Source organism: Nannospalax galili, unplaced genomic scaffold, assembly GCF_000622305.1.
Source record: "Nannospalax galili isolate Female #2095 unplaced genomic scaffold, S.galili_v1.0 scaffold186, whole genome shotgun sequence".
In the NCBI taxonomy this organism is placed as follows: domain Eukaryota; kingdom Metazoa; phylum Chordata; class Mammalia; order Rodentia; family Spalacidae; genus Nannospalax; species Nannospalax galili.
Window position 1 is genome coordinate 3963532 of NW_008358774.1, and position 18073 is coordinate 3981604.

General features: G+C 39.3%; 1 protein-coding gene across 2 annotated transcripts in view; it reads left to right on the plus strand.

The window, feature by feature from the left end:
- Positions 1-18073, plus strand: part of Ifngr1 (interferon gamma receptor 1) — a 40174-nt gene that overhangs the window by 15154 nt on the left and 6947 nt on the right. Inside the window, exons 3-7 of one of the 2 annotated variants that reach the window (XM_029558150.1) lie at positions 1374-1540; positions 2698-2896; positions 4717-4892; positions 8003-8189; positions 15239-15366. In XM_029558150.1, coding sequence (XP_029414010.1) covers positions 1391-1540; positions 2698-2896; positions 4717-4892; positions 8003-8189; positions 15239-15366 — 840 coding nt within the window. In that variant the 5' untranslated portion in view covers positions 1374-1390. The remainder of the gene's footprint in view (positions 1-1373; positions 1541-2697; positions 2897-4716; positions 4893-8002; positions 8190-15238; positions 15367-18073) is intronic. The other variant, XM_008822046.3, reaches the window with a different exon arrangement.

Here is an 18073-nt window from a genome sequence, read left to right on the forward strand (position 1 = left end):
GAAGGAAGAACTAGATCTATGTTGTTATTAAATAATAATGGTTAAATGAAGAAAATGAAGAGCTCTTCTGTCGACAAGTAACTTCTAATATTTTAAGGAATTACAAACGAAGCTAATACATAAAATTTATTAGACATATAAATTTCCAAAAAGCCTGACTGTTGTTAAGACTTTTCTAATGTGTTTCATTCTGCAATTGAGTTACATCTATGTTAATGGAATCCATAATTGTTTGAAAAATCAGATTTTAAAAATTAAATATGAAATGTATTTGTTCAAGTCTTATGTTTTGAAATGAACTCTCTCTTTTAAAGGAATGTAATAATACAAGTGAAATATCCTTTCTGTCAAATACTTGGGACCAGAACTTTTTATATTTCTAATGTTTTTCAGATTTTGAAATATTTATGTACACATAAAAAGGTATCTTGGGGATTGGACCTAAGCCTAAACATGGGATTAGATTTTATACATACATTATGTACATATACCTGAAAGTAACTTGTAATTTTATGGTATTTTATTCATTAAAAAATATAATTTAGGGGCTGGAGCGATGGCTCAGCGGTTAAGAGCACTGACTGCTCTTGCAGAGGACCCAGGTTTGATTCCCAGCACCCAAGTGGCGGCTATGAACCATCCTTAACTCCAGTTCCAGGGGAATCCAAAGCCCTCTTTTGATCTCTGCAACACTGCATGACATGGGTGCACTCACATACATGCAGGCAATACACTCATACACATAAAATAAAAATAATAAAATATTTAAAAAATTTTTAAAAAGCGTCTTGGCTTTTCTGTTAAGAAGGATTTTTTTTTTTTTTTTGGCTCTTTTTGAGACAGGGTTTCCCTGTAGCCCCAGCTGTCCTGGAACTCACTATGTAGACCAGGCCTTGAACTCACAGAGACCCGCCTGCCTCTGCTTCCCGAGTGCTGGGATTAAAGGCAGGGGCCATATACATATATATAATTTAATCATTTTGTGAAGCATGAACTAAGGGTACATGCCTCATAAGCTTTTTACCGCTCAGCTACCTCCAAGTTCATATATTTTGAAAAATTAATTTCATGTATTAAGCAAATTTTTATGGTATAGAATTTTCTTTGCTCTTGTGGCATCAAGTAGATACTAAAAAGATTTTGGGTTTTGGAACCATTTGAACTTCAGAGGTTTGTGGGTTGGAGGTACTGAGCTAGGATCTCTAATTCAAGAGTAAGTGCTTCTGCCTTTGTCTGGCCTCTCCATCCTATTTTAATTCATCTCTCCCTATCAGCTGAGGGCTGTGAGTGAAAAGCAAAACACATAGGGATGGTTAAAGTTTATGTGAAAAATAAGATTTATGTATATGTCTCTTTCCTCTTTTTCATTTCAGGCCTGGAGAATGGACTGATGCCTGCACCAATATCTTTGATCATTGTTGCAATATTTATGAACAAGTTCATGATCCTATTAATTCTGTCTGGGCCAGAGTTAAAGCCAGGATTGGACAAAAGGAATCTGACTATTCAGTGTCAAAAGATTTTACTATGTGCAGGCAAGGTGAGCAGAATATATATATGGGTAAATTTACATTTGAGAATACTTTACACACACACACACACACACACACACACACACACGTGTACATGTCTTCTGTGTATGTTGTTTTTATTGGTGGTTGCTACAGTTGCCCAGGAAACATTTAAAAGAATCTAATGAGTCAATATCATCTTTCTTCAAAGCCCTACAAAATAAGGATGAGCTGGCCTTCACTTTTGGTACTTTTAAACCATTTACCATCCAGTCCATTCAAATGTTCAGTTATGCTGGATATCAACCTTTCCCTCCCTGTCTTCCTTATACTTCATTTCAAAGTGCTTTCACCAAGGTCTTGACCACTGGGTACTCATTCCTTCCCTTAAGTCCTTGATGCCCTTGAAAACATAAATACCAACTTAATACATTAATAATTTTAGAGGTCCAAGCCAGATATGGTAAGTACATCTGTAATCCCAGTACTCAGGAAGCTAAATTGGAAAATCAAGAGTTATTTAAGTGTCAGAGGCCAGTCTGTCTCAAAGAAAAGGAAGGAAGAGAGGGAGGGAGGAAGGAAGGGAGGAAGGGAAGGAGGGAGGGAGAGAAGGAGGGAGGGAGGGAGAGAAGGCGGGAGGGAGGGAGAGAAGGAAGGGAGAGAAGGAGAGAAGGAGGGAGGGAGGGAGGGAGGGAAAAAAGGACAAGAAATGTTTAGTTTTTCATTATTTTAAAATGTGGAAATCATATACAGTTACCTTCAATAACAGTCAAAACAAAAAGGAAGGAAGGAAGGAAGGAAGGAAGGAAGGAAGGAAGGAAGGAAGGAAGGAAGGAAAATTTAGAGTTTCATCTTTCTGAGCCCCAAGATTTTCAACTCTTCCCACCTCCCATTCCGTAGTACCTGGCCTCAACGCTCATCTCTAGCTCTAGAATCTTCAGTTCCAATTCTGTTTTTTTATATAGTATCCCATCTTAGTCTTCATCCTCTGACTTCAGAGTAAAAGACACTTTAGTTGTTTCTCCCCTAATCTCCTCACCCTGGTCCTCCTCTTCCAGCTTCCCCTTTCTTCCTTGCGCATTTCTGTGCTTGGTTACTCAGCCCCTGTCCTGCCTGTCGTGCCCACACTTGATTCTGCGCCTGCTTTTCCAGTTTTAACTGGAGTTTTCCTTTACTTATTCTCCAGGGTCTACACATGTATCATTTGACACATGCCACCTGTCAGATTTGTCCCCTACAGATTTATCAAGCATGTTCCATGCCCCAGAAAGTATGCTTGAGATATAGTGGACAGTCAAAACCAGACCTGCGTGGAACACATTCTGTACAGAGTAAATATGAGAAACATGTAAGATGTTCACCAGACAAGCCCCAGATATCAGGGAGTATGTATTGAATACTTGAATCTCTAGTCCTGATTTTCATAGTTAAAATTGAGCTATTAATAAACTTCTGTAGAATCTTCTTGCCAGACACCCATGAATGTTAAAACACAAAATTTCAGGGGAACATGACTAAAAATTCTTTTCAGAAAGCTTTTAGAAACCAGGCTTCTTAATCTACAGCAAAGATAAAGGGAAAAGTACTTACCAGAGCAGAGTGTGTGTCTCTGTGTGTGCATGCATGTGTGTCTGTATGTGTCTCTGTGTGTGTGCATGCATATGTGTGCATACCTGTATGTTGCTGGGGAATGAACCTTGGGCCTGCTAGGTAGTGCACCTCCATTGATAATACATCTCCAGCCTTCTTTTTACTTTTTTATTTTAAGGATGCCTGGACTGGCCTCAGACTCATTCTGTAGCCCACACAGGCCTTGAACTTAATGATCCTCTTGCCCTAAACTGAGTAGCTGTAATTACAGGCCTACATCACCAGCCTACCCTTTTCATCTTTTTTCCCATCTATTTAATCTTTTATTTTTAAATTTTTATTGAATTTTTACAATTTTCATACAATATAATTTGATGGCATTTAGATCCTTTCCCTATCGTCACTACCCCTTACTGACCCCGGCCCAATTTAATGTACTCTATTTTATATATATTATGGCCTATAGAGTCTAATTTGTGTTCCCAAATATCCAATGTAGGTCCTGAATGGAGCCTGGCTAACCTACCAAAAGTCCCATCCCTATAAGAGACTGTATCTCCCCCTCCCAACAGCCATTGGTTGCCAAAAGTTTCTTAGATTAGGTTGGGGTTTCTTGCCCGCTTTCCCATGGTCTGTGCTGGAATTTGTCTGGTTTGAGCTTGCATGGGACTTGTGCATTCCATTACCATTGCTGTGAGTTCATATGAGGAACTGAGCAGCTGTCTGGAAAACTCTATTTTCTTGTGGTCATCCAGCCCCCCTGGTTCTTACAGTCTTTCTGCCCCTGCTTTTGCAATGATCCCTGAGCCTTGGGGGCTGAAGTTTGATATAGGTGTCCTATTCAGGGATAAGCACTCTGCAGTCTCTTGTTCTCTGCACATTGGCCAGTTGTGGGTTTTTGTGTTAACTACCATCTGCTGCATAAGGAAACTTCTCTGGTGAGAGTTGAGAGATTTAAGTGATGGGTATGACAGTAAGTCATTAGGAGTCAGCTTAATGCAATAACTACTCTCTCAGCTGAATGCTAGCTTTGCAATCCTAGCTATGCATGTTTCTGTTTACATCTTATATAGCCAGTTTGTAGGCTAAAAGTCAAACTGTTCTTGGGCCTGTTAGCAACATACTCTGTTCCAAAGGCCAAAAATGTCAATACGTCAAAAGTATTTGGGAGCTTGTATCTAATCCTTAAAAGATTTTAGGGTTACCTCTTCAGAGGGGGCAATGTTGGAGGGGAGGGAGTGGGCATGATTTGATCAAAATACCTTATGTGCAGGTATGAAATTCTCAATAAAGTTTTTGTAAAAGTTTAAAAAACAAAACAAAACAAAACAAAAAAAACCCCAACTTTTATGACCTTCCTAGAGCTGGAATTGAAATTGAATGTTAAAGTGGAATTTAGATTAAGAGAGCTTCTTGCTTGAGATTTATTAAAAGTATATTTATTATGAAGTATATTTAGCATGTCTTCTGTATCTTCATGGGGGAGTTTAAATGTGTCCTACTTAGAAAAAAAACATAAAAGAAGAGTGGATTGATCAATTAATTTTGATAGGTTTATGAGCTACATTATGAAGTTACAAGACCAATAGGAATTATGCTTTCCCTCTCTTCCCAGGAAAAATTGGGCCACCCAGAGTGGACATCAAAAGGAGAGAAGAACAGGTCACTGTTGACATATTTCACCCCGAGGTCATCGTAAATGGAGAAGTGTTGGGAATCATGTTTGATGACGACAGTGTCTGTCACACATTCGATTACCGTGTGTACGTGCGAAGGAACAGAACTGGTGATGTATGTGTTTGTGTATCTTCATTTTCAAAATGGAAACTATTCTGTAACTACTGCGAGTTGTTTTCCTATACTCTAATAAAGGTGGACTGCTCATGAGTATGCAGATAAGACTCATGGATCGTAGACAGACGCCCTCAAAGTGACCCCGCATGGAGTCAGTCACTGAACTGGCCAGATTTTAGTTTTTTTCTTAGCCTGTGTAACAGCATGGCCCACTAGAATTTTACCCTCCACACCTCTGTTTCTCTAATGGTAAGATGAAGATAATTTTAGAATATTTTTTCCCTTCACTGATAATATGTAGTATGTAATATAATATGCAACTATAATTTGAATCGTTTTTGACAGAAAAAGTGTACAACTCTAGCAATATAATTACATTAATCTGGCACTGGTGTGGAGTCCACACACTGATTGGAACCATGTTTCATCCATTCTGCACACCATTGCCATTCATTTATTTAATAAATATTTATCAAATGTATACTGTGTGCCTTCTAGGTTCCCAGAACTACAGGAGGGAACAGTGTAGAGGAATGGGGTAATTGTGGCAGTGAGAAAGGGTGTGGGCAGCCTGTAGGGATGGAGTAGTGGTTTTCAATGGAGGGGTCAGAGCAGGCCTCCAGGGGAGGTGTTAACTGGGGCCAAGGCTGAGGTTAGAAGCTGACCCCCATGGCTATACTCAGGCCCAGGGCCCAGTCAAGGCAGAGGACCCCACAGAGGCATAGTTGGTACATGGGGAAAGAAGCCAGGGAGTCAGTGGTGCTTTGGGAAAGAGTGTAGGGAACAGGTGACGACAGAGAGGGCATTGGAGGGTTTTGATTTTGATCCTTTTATCTTGAGTAAGATCTGCTCTTCAGGAACCGTATAACACCAGATTTCCCTTCTTAAACATCTACTTGGCCGCTCAGGGTTGACTTTCTAAACTGAAAGTCTAAATTTTATTATTTTACTGCTTAAAACCCTTTCAAGCCAGGCATGGTGGTACATGCCTTTTGTTCTAGTTTGTTTCTCCATGCTGTGACAAAACACTCTGACCACTATCAACTTGGGGAGGAAAGGGTTTCTTTTATCTTACATCTCCTGGGTCACAGTTCATCAGGGAGCCCAAGGTAGGAACTCAGCAGGAACTTGGAGGCAGGAGCTAGAGGACAGACCATGGAGGAATGCTGCTTACTGGCTTGCTCCCCTGGTCCCTGCTCAGCCTGCTTTCTTATGCAACACAGGCCCACCTGCCAAGGGGTGGCACCACCCACAGTGGGCTGGGCCCTCCCACGTCACACAACAATGAAGAAGATGCCCCACAGACATGGCCACAGGCCAGTTCAATGGAAGCAATTCCTCAATTGAGGCTCCATCAACACAGGTGTGCCAAGTTGACACCATCACTATCCAGCACACCTTTAATCCCAGCACGTGGAAGCTAAAGGCAAATAGGCCTCTCTGAGATGGAGGCCAGCCTGGTCTACATATCAGCTGGGGCTACAGGAAGACCCTGTCTAAACAAACAAACCCTATCAGCTACAAAGTAACTTGGCAAATTCCCTTCCCTGGCATGAGAGACACAGTCCTCATGATTGGCCCTGTGTGTCTCTCTAGCCGGTCTCCCTGCCCCCTCCAGCCTGGCTTCCATCTATGCTTTGATGAGCTGCTTGTTCTTGTCTGAAAGTGCCAAGCTCTTTCCCAGAATGCCTTTCTCCACTTTCTCCATTTGGCACCTTTCTGCTCACTCTTCGATAGTCGTCCTATACTCAGCTGGCTGTTTCTTTTCCTGTAGTCTGGTTCGTTTTTCCTTGTTCCATATTGGATTCCTCTTGCAGTACCTCTTAGTTTCTGTTACATTTCTTAACTTTTCTGCACTAAATTGTTAGGTATACTAAATCAGGCACTGTAAAACACCTGTTGTCATCTTTATGTTACTACAATACACCTGAGACAAGTTACTTACCAAATGAAAAAGTTTACTTAGCTCACAGTTTTAAATGCTCAAAGACATGGTGTTGGCATCTGCTCTCTTCTGGTGAGGATGGCAGTTGGTGGCGGATGGTGGCACATCATATACATCACAGGAAGCACACATAGGAATAAGTGATTGCATCTCTATTTTTTCCTTGGTGCTAGGAATCAAACCCATGGCTTCACAAACACAAGGCAGGCATCGAACTATACCTCTAGCCCAAAGGGATCACATCTCAAACCTTCCTGAGGCTAGGCAGACCAAGGGTATGCCCCTGTGACCTAAGGACCCCTGTGTTCCTCACTCTCTTGTCACCGTGACCAAATACCTGACAGAAGCAACTTAAAGGAGTAGATCTATTATTGGTTCTTTGTTTCAGAGGGCACAGTCCCTGGTCATCTGGCTGCATGCACTTGGACAAGGTGTCATTGCAGGAATGTGGCAGAGGGAAGTCGTCCTCATCTCAAGTCAGATATAATAGCAAGCTGAAAATGAGGCAGGAGGGAGCAGAGACTGCACATCCTCAAATTTTCAACCCCAAGTGACCTATTTCCTCCAGTGAGAAGTCACATCCAGAACTTTCCAGCACCTCCCAAAATAGCACTACCTCCTAAAGACCTAGGATTTAGCACATGAGCCTGTGGGGATATTTTATACTCAAAGCTTTACAGCCTCCTGTTAGGCCATGCTTCTTAAAGGTCCAAGGTACTTCGCAGTATGGCCTCCTCAGCAACCAGCCCTTAATACCTCAGATGACACTTAGCTGAGCCACAGCACAGCTTGTCTTGGCCCTAGCACAGGAGATCTACAAGTGTCCAGCACTTCAGTCTTGTTTATGTACTTACTGCCCAGAGATCTGCAGCCTTTGGGTAGCACCTCTGTTCTGCTTCCTCTCAAAGGCTTATCTCTCTCTCCAGCTGTCTCTGGCACTCCAGGAATAGGATGAGCCAGCATTTTCTGCTTTAACAGCTAACAGAGAACAGTTATGCTCTTCAGGTTGTTAAAGCTACTGCTCCTGTGAGAATATCTTAACAGATGCACTTCACCTTGCAGCACTGAAGTAACAAATACATGTATTAGTTGATGCCAAAGCTGTTATTAGAGAAGCCATTCGTTTTCATATACATATACATATATATTTTTCCTCCTGTAGATCCTATTTACAAAGCATGTACTCAAAACACAAGATTGCAGCGAGACTGAATGTCAGTTAAACATCACAGTCACCTCCCTAGACTTCGAGTACTGTGTTTCAGTAGAAGGAATCTCAGACTCCTGGGAACTTACAACTGAAAAATCAAAGGAAGCCTGCATTAGCCTTTCCCATAACAGCATTAAAGGTAAGTTCTTGCCTTTCTTTTCCCCTCTGAAGATAGAGAATGGTAACTGACCTAGGGTAATGTCAAAAGAAGCAGATTTATTTACGCTTTCAACAAATGTCTTGTCTTTTAAAGATATTAAGTAGTTCCATTCCTAAGAGAAGCTCCAAATTAAAAGCAAGGCAGTTTCTCGGTCATTGAAGTGTATTACAGCAACCAACTCAAAAAGCCACGAGATAACCTTTTGACCCAGCAAAGAACAGAATGTGTAATACGTAAAAAATCATATGCAGAAGCATCTGTACTTCAAATGTTCATTTCATAATTTGTAAGCTTTAAAAAGCCAGAAGAAAACAAAATCTGCAGTCCTGCCATCCAGAGAGAAAGCCACTGCTCACAGTTCATTGTCTTCTTTCTCTTTGCTTTTTTTTTATGCAGCTTGTGTAGTACATATAATTTTGTGGACTGCCTTAGGAAAAGATTCTTAAAATATTTTTCATTTTTCTACATAGTACATTAATTGTTTTATGTCCATATGATATTTAATCCTGTAAATAACATTCTTTTGTGTGTCTTTTCCTGTTTTCAATATGTTTTTAAAATTTCTTTCCTATGCTAGAAAAGGTACTAAATTTTATAATTCAAATGTATTTTTATTGAGTTTTTGTGCATTTCGTGTAATAGATCTTAGTGAAATTTAGACCCCCCCAGCTCCCATCCACTTCCTCTCATAGCCCCCCCACCTGATTTCATGCATTCTGTCATATATGTTAAGTCCTGTATAGTCAAGCATTTGTACCCAGATGTCCCTCCATACACGTTCAGCCTATCTAGAGTCACTCCCTTAAAGAAGACCTACTCTCTTTCCCTTACCTCACAGTAATCAGTTGCCAATAGTTCCTCTGCCAAGGTTGGGGCCTGCTGCCCATTTCTCCCAGTACTTTGCTGGGGTTTTGTCTATTGATTGAGTCAGCATTGAGTCACCATTGCTGCAAGTTCATATGAGCAACTTCCCAGAGGCCTGAAAGCCTCTGTTTCCTTATGTTCATGGCAGCTCTTACAATCTTTCCACCCCCTCTTCCACAGTGATCCCTGTGCCATGGATGGGGGAGGTTCAATATAGGAGTCCTATCCAGGGACATGCACTATGCAGTCTGTTATTCTCTAAAAACTTGGCCAGTTGTGGCGTTCTATGTGCATCAAACTTCATTGAATGAGGAAGCTTCGCTGGTGAGAGTTGAAGGACATGTTAGTATTCTCTCTACCCCCGTTCCATAATGTTTATGAGCCTTAGGTTAGAGGTTCCACTGTAGATGTGTTACTTAGGACTGGGCATCTCTCAGACATATATTCTCTGTGTGTGACCAGTTGTGGACCTCTGTAATAGCCTCTGTCTGTTGCAAAAAGAAGCTTCTTTGATGAGTAGTATATGGTCTGTAAATATAAGGATCCATATTTAGCATATAGTAAGAAATTACACTTGTCTAGAGCTATGACAGAAATAGGATTTTCTCTAGGATCTATGACCTCTCCAGCCATGTGTATTTAGCTATATTTGCAGAACCATCCATGAGTTCCCTCCCACTGAGAAGGTTTTAAGTCCAATTAGATAGCTGTTGATCACCACCTAGATAAAAGTGCCACTACTGCACCAGTAGAGCTAGTTTCCTGGGCCAGTTGTTATGGTTATTGGGCTTTAGAGCTGGGCTGGACTGTTGACTGATTTTCTCCCTTAGCAACTTGCATAGTATCCTCTAGAACTATGAGAGCTAGTCTTCGGGGGGAGGCTTCCAGGTCAGTTTCAGCTCCATTGCTCCAAGTCCTGTGTCTGAAGTATGTCCTGTCTTCACCAATAGGGTCTTACCTTCAAGTTGTGAGTGGTAATCAAGGGCTATGGCAATAGCCTGTGGTTTTTTGGGAGTCTCTTGGACTACCCTGACCAACAATTCGAAGGGAGGTTTCTCTTGTCTGGCACTGTGTTTTTTGTTATATGGCCTTCAGGTATACACATGCACTCATGTTCAGATATTGTATGTGTATTTTTCAGGGCTTTTTGACGTTTCCCTCTGGCTTTTTATTTATCTCTCCTCTTTCTCCTTTTCTAACCTTCCCCCCTCCCACTCTCAAGTGTATTTTTTAAAATACTTTATTATTTTTATTTTATGTATATGAATGTATTGCCTGCACCTGTGTCGTGCAGTGCCCACAGAGGTCAGAAGAGGGCATTAAATTCCCTGGATCTGGAGTTACAGATAGATGTTTACCACCATGTGGGTGCTGGGAATTGAACCCAGGTTCTGCAAGAGCAGCCAGTGCTCTTAACCACAGAGCCTTCTCTCCAGTCCCTCAAATGTATTTTTTAAGAAACAAAACAGTGCTGTTTTTCATGGGGAAAAATGAAAGTCAGTTGAAAAAGTAGAAAAATATTTCTAGTTAATAAAATAATTTATATTCTTTAATACGAAAACAAAGCGCATTTCAATATCAACTCAATACAAATAAAATTACTCCAATGAAACCAGGAAAATAGAGATATGCCAGTTTTCTAGAGTAATATACTAAAAGTAATACATTAAAAGTCAAATGGAACCTCAAGTACAACCGTCATACACTATTTACTAGAAAATCAATGGTAAGATTAAAAAAAATCTAAACACAGAAAATTTATCATATCCCTATAAAACTATATTCAGCTATTGCTAATTTATTCAATGTTTTAATGATAAACTTCCTGTAATTACACTTGACTCAGTTTGGGGTCATTAAATAATCTTAGCAGAATTATCTTTAAAAATTGATAGCTGTCATGAACTGACTTTATAGCCACACAGGAAACATTGAACATAGTTATTGCAAAAAACCAAGGCATATGTTCTATTTGTTATTAACATTTATTAAGTATACATGTAGTTCAATGTGATCTTTCTACATATGCATATAGCATGAACTGATCAAATCCAACTCTTCATCACCGTCCCTCCCTTCCCGCACACACCCTTTCCAACCCCTATTTGTCACTATTTTACGTTCAGATTGATTTTGGCCCTTTAAGACATGTTCTCTCTGTATAGTCCTGTATAATCCTGGCTGCCCTGGAACTTGCTGTGTAGCAGGCTGGCCTTGAACCTGTGGCAATCCTCTTGCTTCTACTTCTAGTCTAGTATTGGGATTATAGGCATGCACACCCACACCCCATATAGACTGACTTTTGAAAACATTCTGTACTTGTCTATGTGTGGCAAATTTTGCTTAACATGATAGCCAACATTTCAGTACATTTTTCTGTAAATGACAGGATTTTTTTTTTAAAAAAAGAAATTTCAGATTTATTTTAAAATAACAGTTGCAGAGGGGATTTAAATTTGTTACATTGATTTTTTTAAAATTATTTAATAACCACATCATTAGAAGCATTTCATTACAGCATTAACATATTCAATAACAATTTCCAGAGCAAAGATGCTTATCTTTTCTCTTTCAAAATTGGCTGTAAAATTTTAGGTTCACCGTTGAATTAAGAGTTATACAATATTGAACTCAGTATAAACCCTATAAGACAAAATTGAATGAGGTCTGAACCTTTAAAAAAGATCTCCGTTTCATTTTAAAATATACCTTTTCATACAGAAAAACTTATTTTTAATGCTACTAACACTTAGATGCTTGCACATGCATCTCTAATCTCTATGTATCTGATTATTACTAGTCACAGTTACTTTCTGAGATCCTTGGCACCTGAGCATGGATATAAAGTCATCAGGTAGATTTCAATGGTAATGTTTTTCACCTCTACTAATTAACATGAAGCAAATGACGGGATTTTATTCATATTTATGGCTGAATAATATCCATATATGTCACATTTCTTCATTCTATTCATGGACACCTATGCTGAGTTCCCTGTCTTAGCTATTGTGAATAGTTCTGCAGTATATATGGGCATGCAGGTGCCTTACTGGTATTCAGTTTCATTTCCTTTGAGATTGCTGGATCCCATGGTAGATGTATTTTTTCATTTTTTGAGGGCCTCTGTACTGTTCTTCCTAATGGCTGTACTAATTTACTTTACGTTCCTACCAAGAAAATACAGGATTTCCTTTTCCTCTACATTCCTACCCACATTTTGTTGTTGTTGTTGCTAGAGAACAGGCATTTTTTAAATTCCTTATATTAATCCTGTCAGAGGAATGAATGACAGTTTTCTCCTATTCTCGTTTTCTCTTCACTTTTTGGATTCTTTCTTTTCCATGGAGAATATTGATTTTACATATTCTTCTTTCTGTTTCCTATGCTTTTGGGATCCTATCCAAAGCATTGTCACACGCACCATTGTCTCAAAGTGTTTCTCCTGTTTTCTTCTAGTTTCAGAGTTTCAGGTTCTTACAGTTAGGTCTTTAATCCATTTTGAATTGATTTTTGCACAGGTTGAGAGATTCAGTCTTCTCTGTGAGGCTGTCCAGTTTTCCCAGCACCATTTTTTGAAAAGACTGTCCTTTGTGCTAGGTTGTAGCTGCATGGGTTCACTTCTAGAATCTGCTCGGCCCACCACTCCATACATCTGTTTTTATGCTTGTACCACACTGTGCTTTGAAATCAGGTGCTTTGATTACTTCAGCTTCGATTGGGTTTTGTGTGGTTCCATATGGACTTTAGGATGGTCTCTTCTAGTTCTATGAAATTTGTGTTGAAAGTATAGACGGTGGTGGTAGTACAGACATTTCAACAACAGCAATTCTAATTCATGAACTTTGATGGCCTCTCCATTTTTTGTGTCCTCCATTTGTTTTGCCTGTGTTTCATCATTTTCACTGGCAACGTCTTGTATGTTCCTCCTTCATGAAACTTATTCCTAAGTTTGATTTTCCTTTATTTGTTTTTCTTTTAGCTATTATGAATGAGATTGCTTTAATGATTTCTTTTTCAGTAAATTTAATATTGGTGTGTAAATAGGCTGCTGTTTTAATGTTTTGATTTTATTTTTTGACCTTTATGGTTTCATTTATCAGTTCTAATAGTTTTCTTGCGTAGTGCTTCATTTTTTCTGTCTGTAGAATCATATCTGCAGATGAGGATAATTGGACTTCTCTTTCTTTGTGCCTTTTACTTCTTTCTCTTGCCTAATTGCACTAGCTAAAACTTCTAGTACTCTATGGAATTGGAACAGTGAGAGTGAATGCCATGTCTTGTGCTGGTATTGGAGGAAATACTTACAGTGCCTCTGCATTCAGGGGGTATTGGCTGTGGGTTTGTTTTATCATGTTCAAGTATGAACCTTCTATACCTAGTTTGCTTTCGTCATCATTAAACAATGGTTGTTGAATTTTGTCAGAACTTCTTCTGCATCTACTGAGATGATCATTTTATTCTTTATACTGTTGATGTGATATATTATTTATTGATTGTGTACACTGAACCATCCTTGCATCCTTGGGATGAAGCCAGCTTGAATAGTGATCTTTATGATATGCTGTTCAGTTCAATTTGCCTGCGTTTTGTTGAGAATATTCACACTTGTGCTCATCAGAGGTAATGATCTATATAAGTTTGAGAAGTTTGAGAAGAGTTAGCTTTAGCTCTTTAAAAGTTTGGTGAGACTGTGCTTTTGGTTCTAGGCTTTTCTTTGTTGGGAAACGTTTATCACTGATTTGGTCTTAGTGCTGTTACTGGTCTGTGCTGGTGTCTTAAATGCCCTCACATTCAATTTTGTTAGGGTGTAAATGGCCGTAAATTTATCCATCTCTTCTAGGTCTTTCTGTTATTTGTGGCATATGGTTTTCATAATAATCACTGATGAGCCTATGCTATTGGTTGAAACTGTGACAATCTAGGCTGAAATGCCAGATCAGACAGACACCTAAAATTTGATACTAGTAACTGTCAGGCCATTGTGTGAAGTTCAGATACAGTTTAAACTAATGCAGTGCATTTTATGCTGATTTACATTATGACATTTGAAAAACAGAATTCTATTTAATGCAAAATTTTAAATGATGCACTTGCACTTATCCCAAATCCAATTTTATATAAAGCCGTAATACAAAAAAGAAAAAAGAGAAAAAAAATTGGATTGATATGATGGCCACAGGGTGGCAGCAGTGTAGCTCCTGGGCGTAGTCAGCACCTTGTTGCTACAGGCCTTGGAAGCTGCTTCCTTACTTAGTACCCTGGATGTCAGTGGCCTTCTAATAATACACTACTTTTACTCATTATGTTGTGCTTCTGTTGTTGTTGTAATAATTTAATTCGTTTAAACACAGCCCCATTATGGATGTGACATGAACATTCCTGAAGCAGTAATTTCTAGATATTGTTCCAAAGAATTAACTGTAGAATAGAATTTAGAGCTATGAAATGTTGTGAAAGAGACCAAACACTGCCCTAATATACGGATTACTGCTCACTTTTAGAAGAGGGGACTGTGAAGAAATGTTGAAGATTGTGCTGTGAAAAAACTAAAACATCATTAGACCAAAATAGACAGTGATGATGACAGGTGTGTGTGTGCCCTGGGCAGAATCTTCCCCATTTCTTGTTATTCTGTATGTCTTGTTTGTGAGTAGGCAGTTTCAGTCCCAAGCAGCAGTACTTGGTGTATGTGTGAGTGGCATGCGTGTGTGTGAGTTTGTGTGGCTTCTGTGCACTTGTATACATATGTACAGTCTTCAAACAAAAAAGTGGAATAAGAAGCTGAGGACAAAGGGCAAAATTATTAAGAGTTGCCAACATGTCAGAATTATTTCTAAAGAGAGACATTTTAAAATTCTTTTGCCCTTTTAACTGAGAAGAAAGTGTAACCTTGGAAACACCCTATTTTGAGGCTATGCAGAAGTTGTTATAAAGATGCTATTTCTACCTGTGTGATGACAGCAAGTTCTAGAATGCTTTAGAATTACAGGAGGGGAAGAAGGAAATCACTGTCTAGGATACATCCCAGGACTTCCACACAGACTGCCTGAGTTCTGTTCCAGTGTTGTCTGAATATTAACACAGACGTCAACTATGGAGCAGTGCTGTCTCATACAACAGCACGATTCTGTCTCCATTCTAATTTGTGATGGTTCCCTTTTTAGGTTCAGTTTGGATTCCAATTGTTGCTGCTTTTGTGCTGCTCTTCCTAATTGTTATCGTGGGATTTGCATATTGGCATCTTAAGAAGAATCCACTTAAGAAGCAAAGCATGATATTACCCAAGTCCTTGGTAATGCAGTTCAATATTCCTGTAATTTTAGGTGCTAAAATACTGACTTTTTTTTTTTCACAGCTCCTCTGATACACAGTATCATTCCAGAAATTTATGTGTCCTACTGAATATCATTATAATTCTTACTTTTCACTAAAAAGAATTAAGCTCTCAATCTACCATATATCCAAAACCACATTTTTAAAATATGTGCCAGAAACTTTTAAAATGTTCATTATGAAGGCTGACAAGTTTGGTAAGAAGCTGAAAGTAAGGGATCAGCGTAATAGGTTCACAGATAGAGGCTTGTTCATGAGCCAGCTAAGCCCTCACCTGTCTCTGGTAGATGGGAGTTAGTTGTGACTCTCCCAGGTGTGGTGGTGCTTTTAAGCAGTCGGGACAAAAAGATTTTTTTTTTGAGAATTTTTTAAAAAAATATTTATTTATTAACCACATGATGAGAAGAAGCATTTCATTACAGCATTAGCATATTCAATAACAATTTCCAGAGCAAAGAAGCAAATTTTTATGCTTCTTCCTCAAATATAACTCATTTTTTGTTGATTTTTATTTCATATAGAACATCCCAAACAATCTTATTCATCTATATACCCACATCCCAAATGGCTCCCTCCCATAGTCTGCCCCCAACCTCACTGCAGCCCATATATTCTGTAATCCCTGTTACTGTGTACTGTGTTGTTGGCACCCCCAGCCATTCTCCAGTGCTTGTCCATCCCTAAATCTAGTCAGCCTATCTAGAATTCCTTATTTTAGGAAGATCAGCTGTTCCTCATCTAGCAGCAATCAGTTGCCAGTATTCCTTTAGATAAGATTGGGGTCTGCTGTTCATTTTCCCAGTTCTGTGCTGGGTTACTGTCTGGGAGTCTCTTTGCCCACCCTGGCCAACAACTCAAAGGAAGGTATCTCCTGTCTGGCATTGTTTGTTGTTATGTAGCTTTTAGCTATATACATGGACTCTTAAAGAATTATATTGATCCCTTTAATCTTTGGTTATACTTTTCTTTTGGGTGTTTAAGACCATACAGTTGGCCCAGATAAACCAATTATTTTTTTTACTCTTAATGTCACTTGAGGATCTGTTCTTCAGGGCCGTCACATGGACTTGGGAGGAGCCCCTGGCTCCTTTCTTTTACCAGTTCCATCTATGTGAAGATAAGTCAAAGGTCCTACTTGACTGTGGCTGGCTTCACTTGGAAGCATGGAGAAAATGTTTCCTCTGTGTTGGCCCTCCTCTTTGTAGACTTGACACTGGTTCAAGTCCATTTGGTGGGGTCTCCAAGGCCTCCTTGATCAAGAGAACAGATGATGACCACAGTTACAGGACATTTTGAGAGATGCTCATAGTCCCCTGGAGCTTAGTCAACCTAGGAGGGCAAGGAGCAAAAACTGTCCTTTATGACCCCCTTACCAAATTAGTCTGGGCCTCAGAGTATGGCTGTTAGACATCCAAGAAGGTTAGTTCCACCAGTCTGGTACTTTTAATTTCCATGTGCTATGTAGATAAAGCTTTGGCAAATGCCAAATGTTCTCAAATAAACCTTACCTAGTCATGTATTATATTCCTTGAGCTAGTTGTATGTATAATTTGCCAGTAGGTTGTTCAATTCATATCATTCCCTCTGGTTTTTTTTTTTAAACTGGCTAGGCATTATTTATCTCTTGCATTGTCTAACCCTTCCACCATGGTTCCCCCATTTAAAGTGCCCCCATTTTTCCCATTTCTCCCTTAATAATACCCTTCTCCTATGGTCCCACCTCTCTTGAGCTCCTTCTTTCCCTTTATCCCCAAGGTTCCTTGTATAACCCTCCCTCCCCGCCCCCTTAAAATAACCCCATTTTTATCCATATGTCCCTTATTAACTCCTTTTTCCTACTGTTCTTCTCTTCCAGCTTCTTTCTTTTCCTTTACCTCCCTGGTTCCTTTTCATTATCCTGGTTCCTGTAGTTATGTCTGGGTACATACTCACTTAAAGGATTTGGTGCTAGGATCCACATATGAGGGAGAATATACCTCATTTTTTTTTTTTTGTTTTTCTGAGTCTGTGTTACTTCATTTAGTATAACAGTTTCTAGTTCCATACATTATCTGTAGATTTCATGATTTCATCTTTCTTTACTACTGAGTAAAACTCCATTGTTTAAATGAACCACATTTTCATTATCCACTCGCCAGTTAAAGGACACTTAGGTTGTTTCCATCTCTTAGCTATTGTGAAAAGAGCAGCAACAAACATGGATGTACAAGTATCTGCAGTAGGATGAGTTGTTTTGATATACGCCAAAAAGTGCTATAACTGGGTCAAATGGTGGGTTTTTTAAAGAATTCTCCACACTGCTTTCCATAGGGGATGAACAACTTTGTAATCCGACCAGCAGTGGATGACCGTTCCGCTTCCCCATATCCTCTCCAACATTTGGTATCATTTCTTCTCTTAATCTTAGCCAGTCTGACTGGGGTGAGATGAAATCTTAAAGTGGTTTTAAATTGGATTTCCCTAACCACTGATGAGGTTGAACACCTTTTAAGATGCTTCTTAGCCATCTTTATTTCTTCTTTTGAGAACTCTCTGTTTAGATCTTTAGCCCATCTTTTAATTGGGTCATTTGGTTTCTCGATTCTCTTTTTTTTGAGTTCTTTATATGTTCTGGCTGTTAAATATGTGTGAGATGTGTCACTGGTGAAGATTTTTTCCCATTCTGT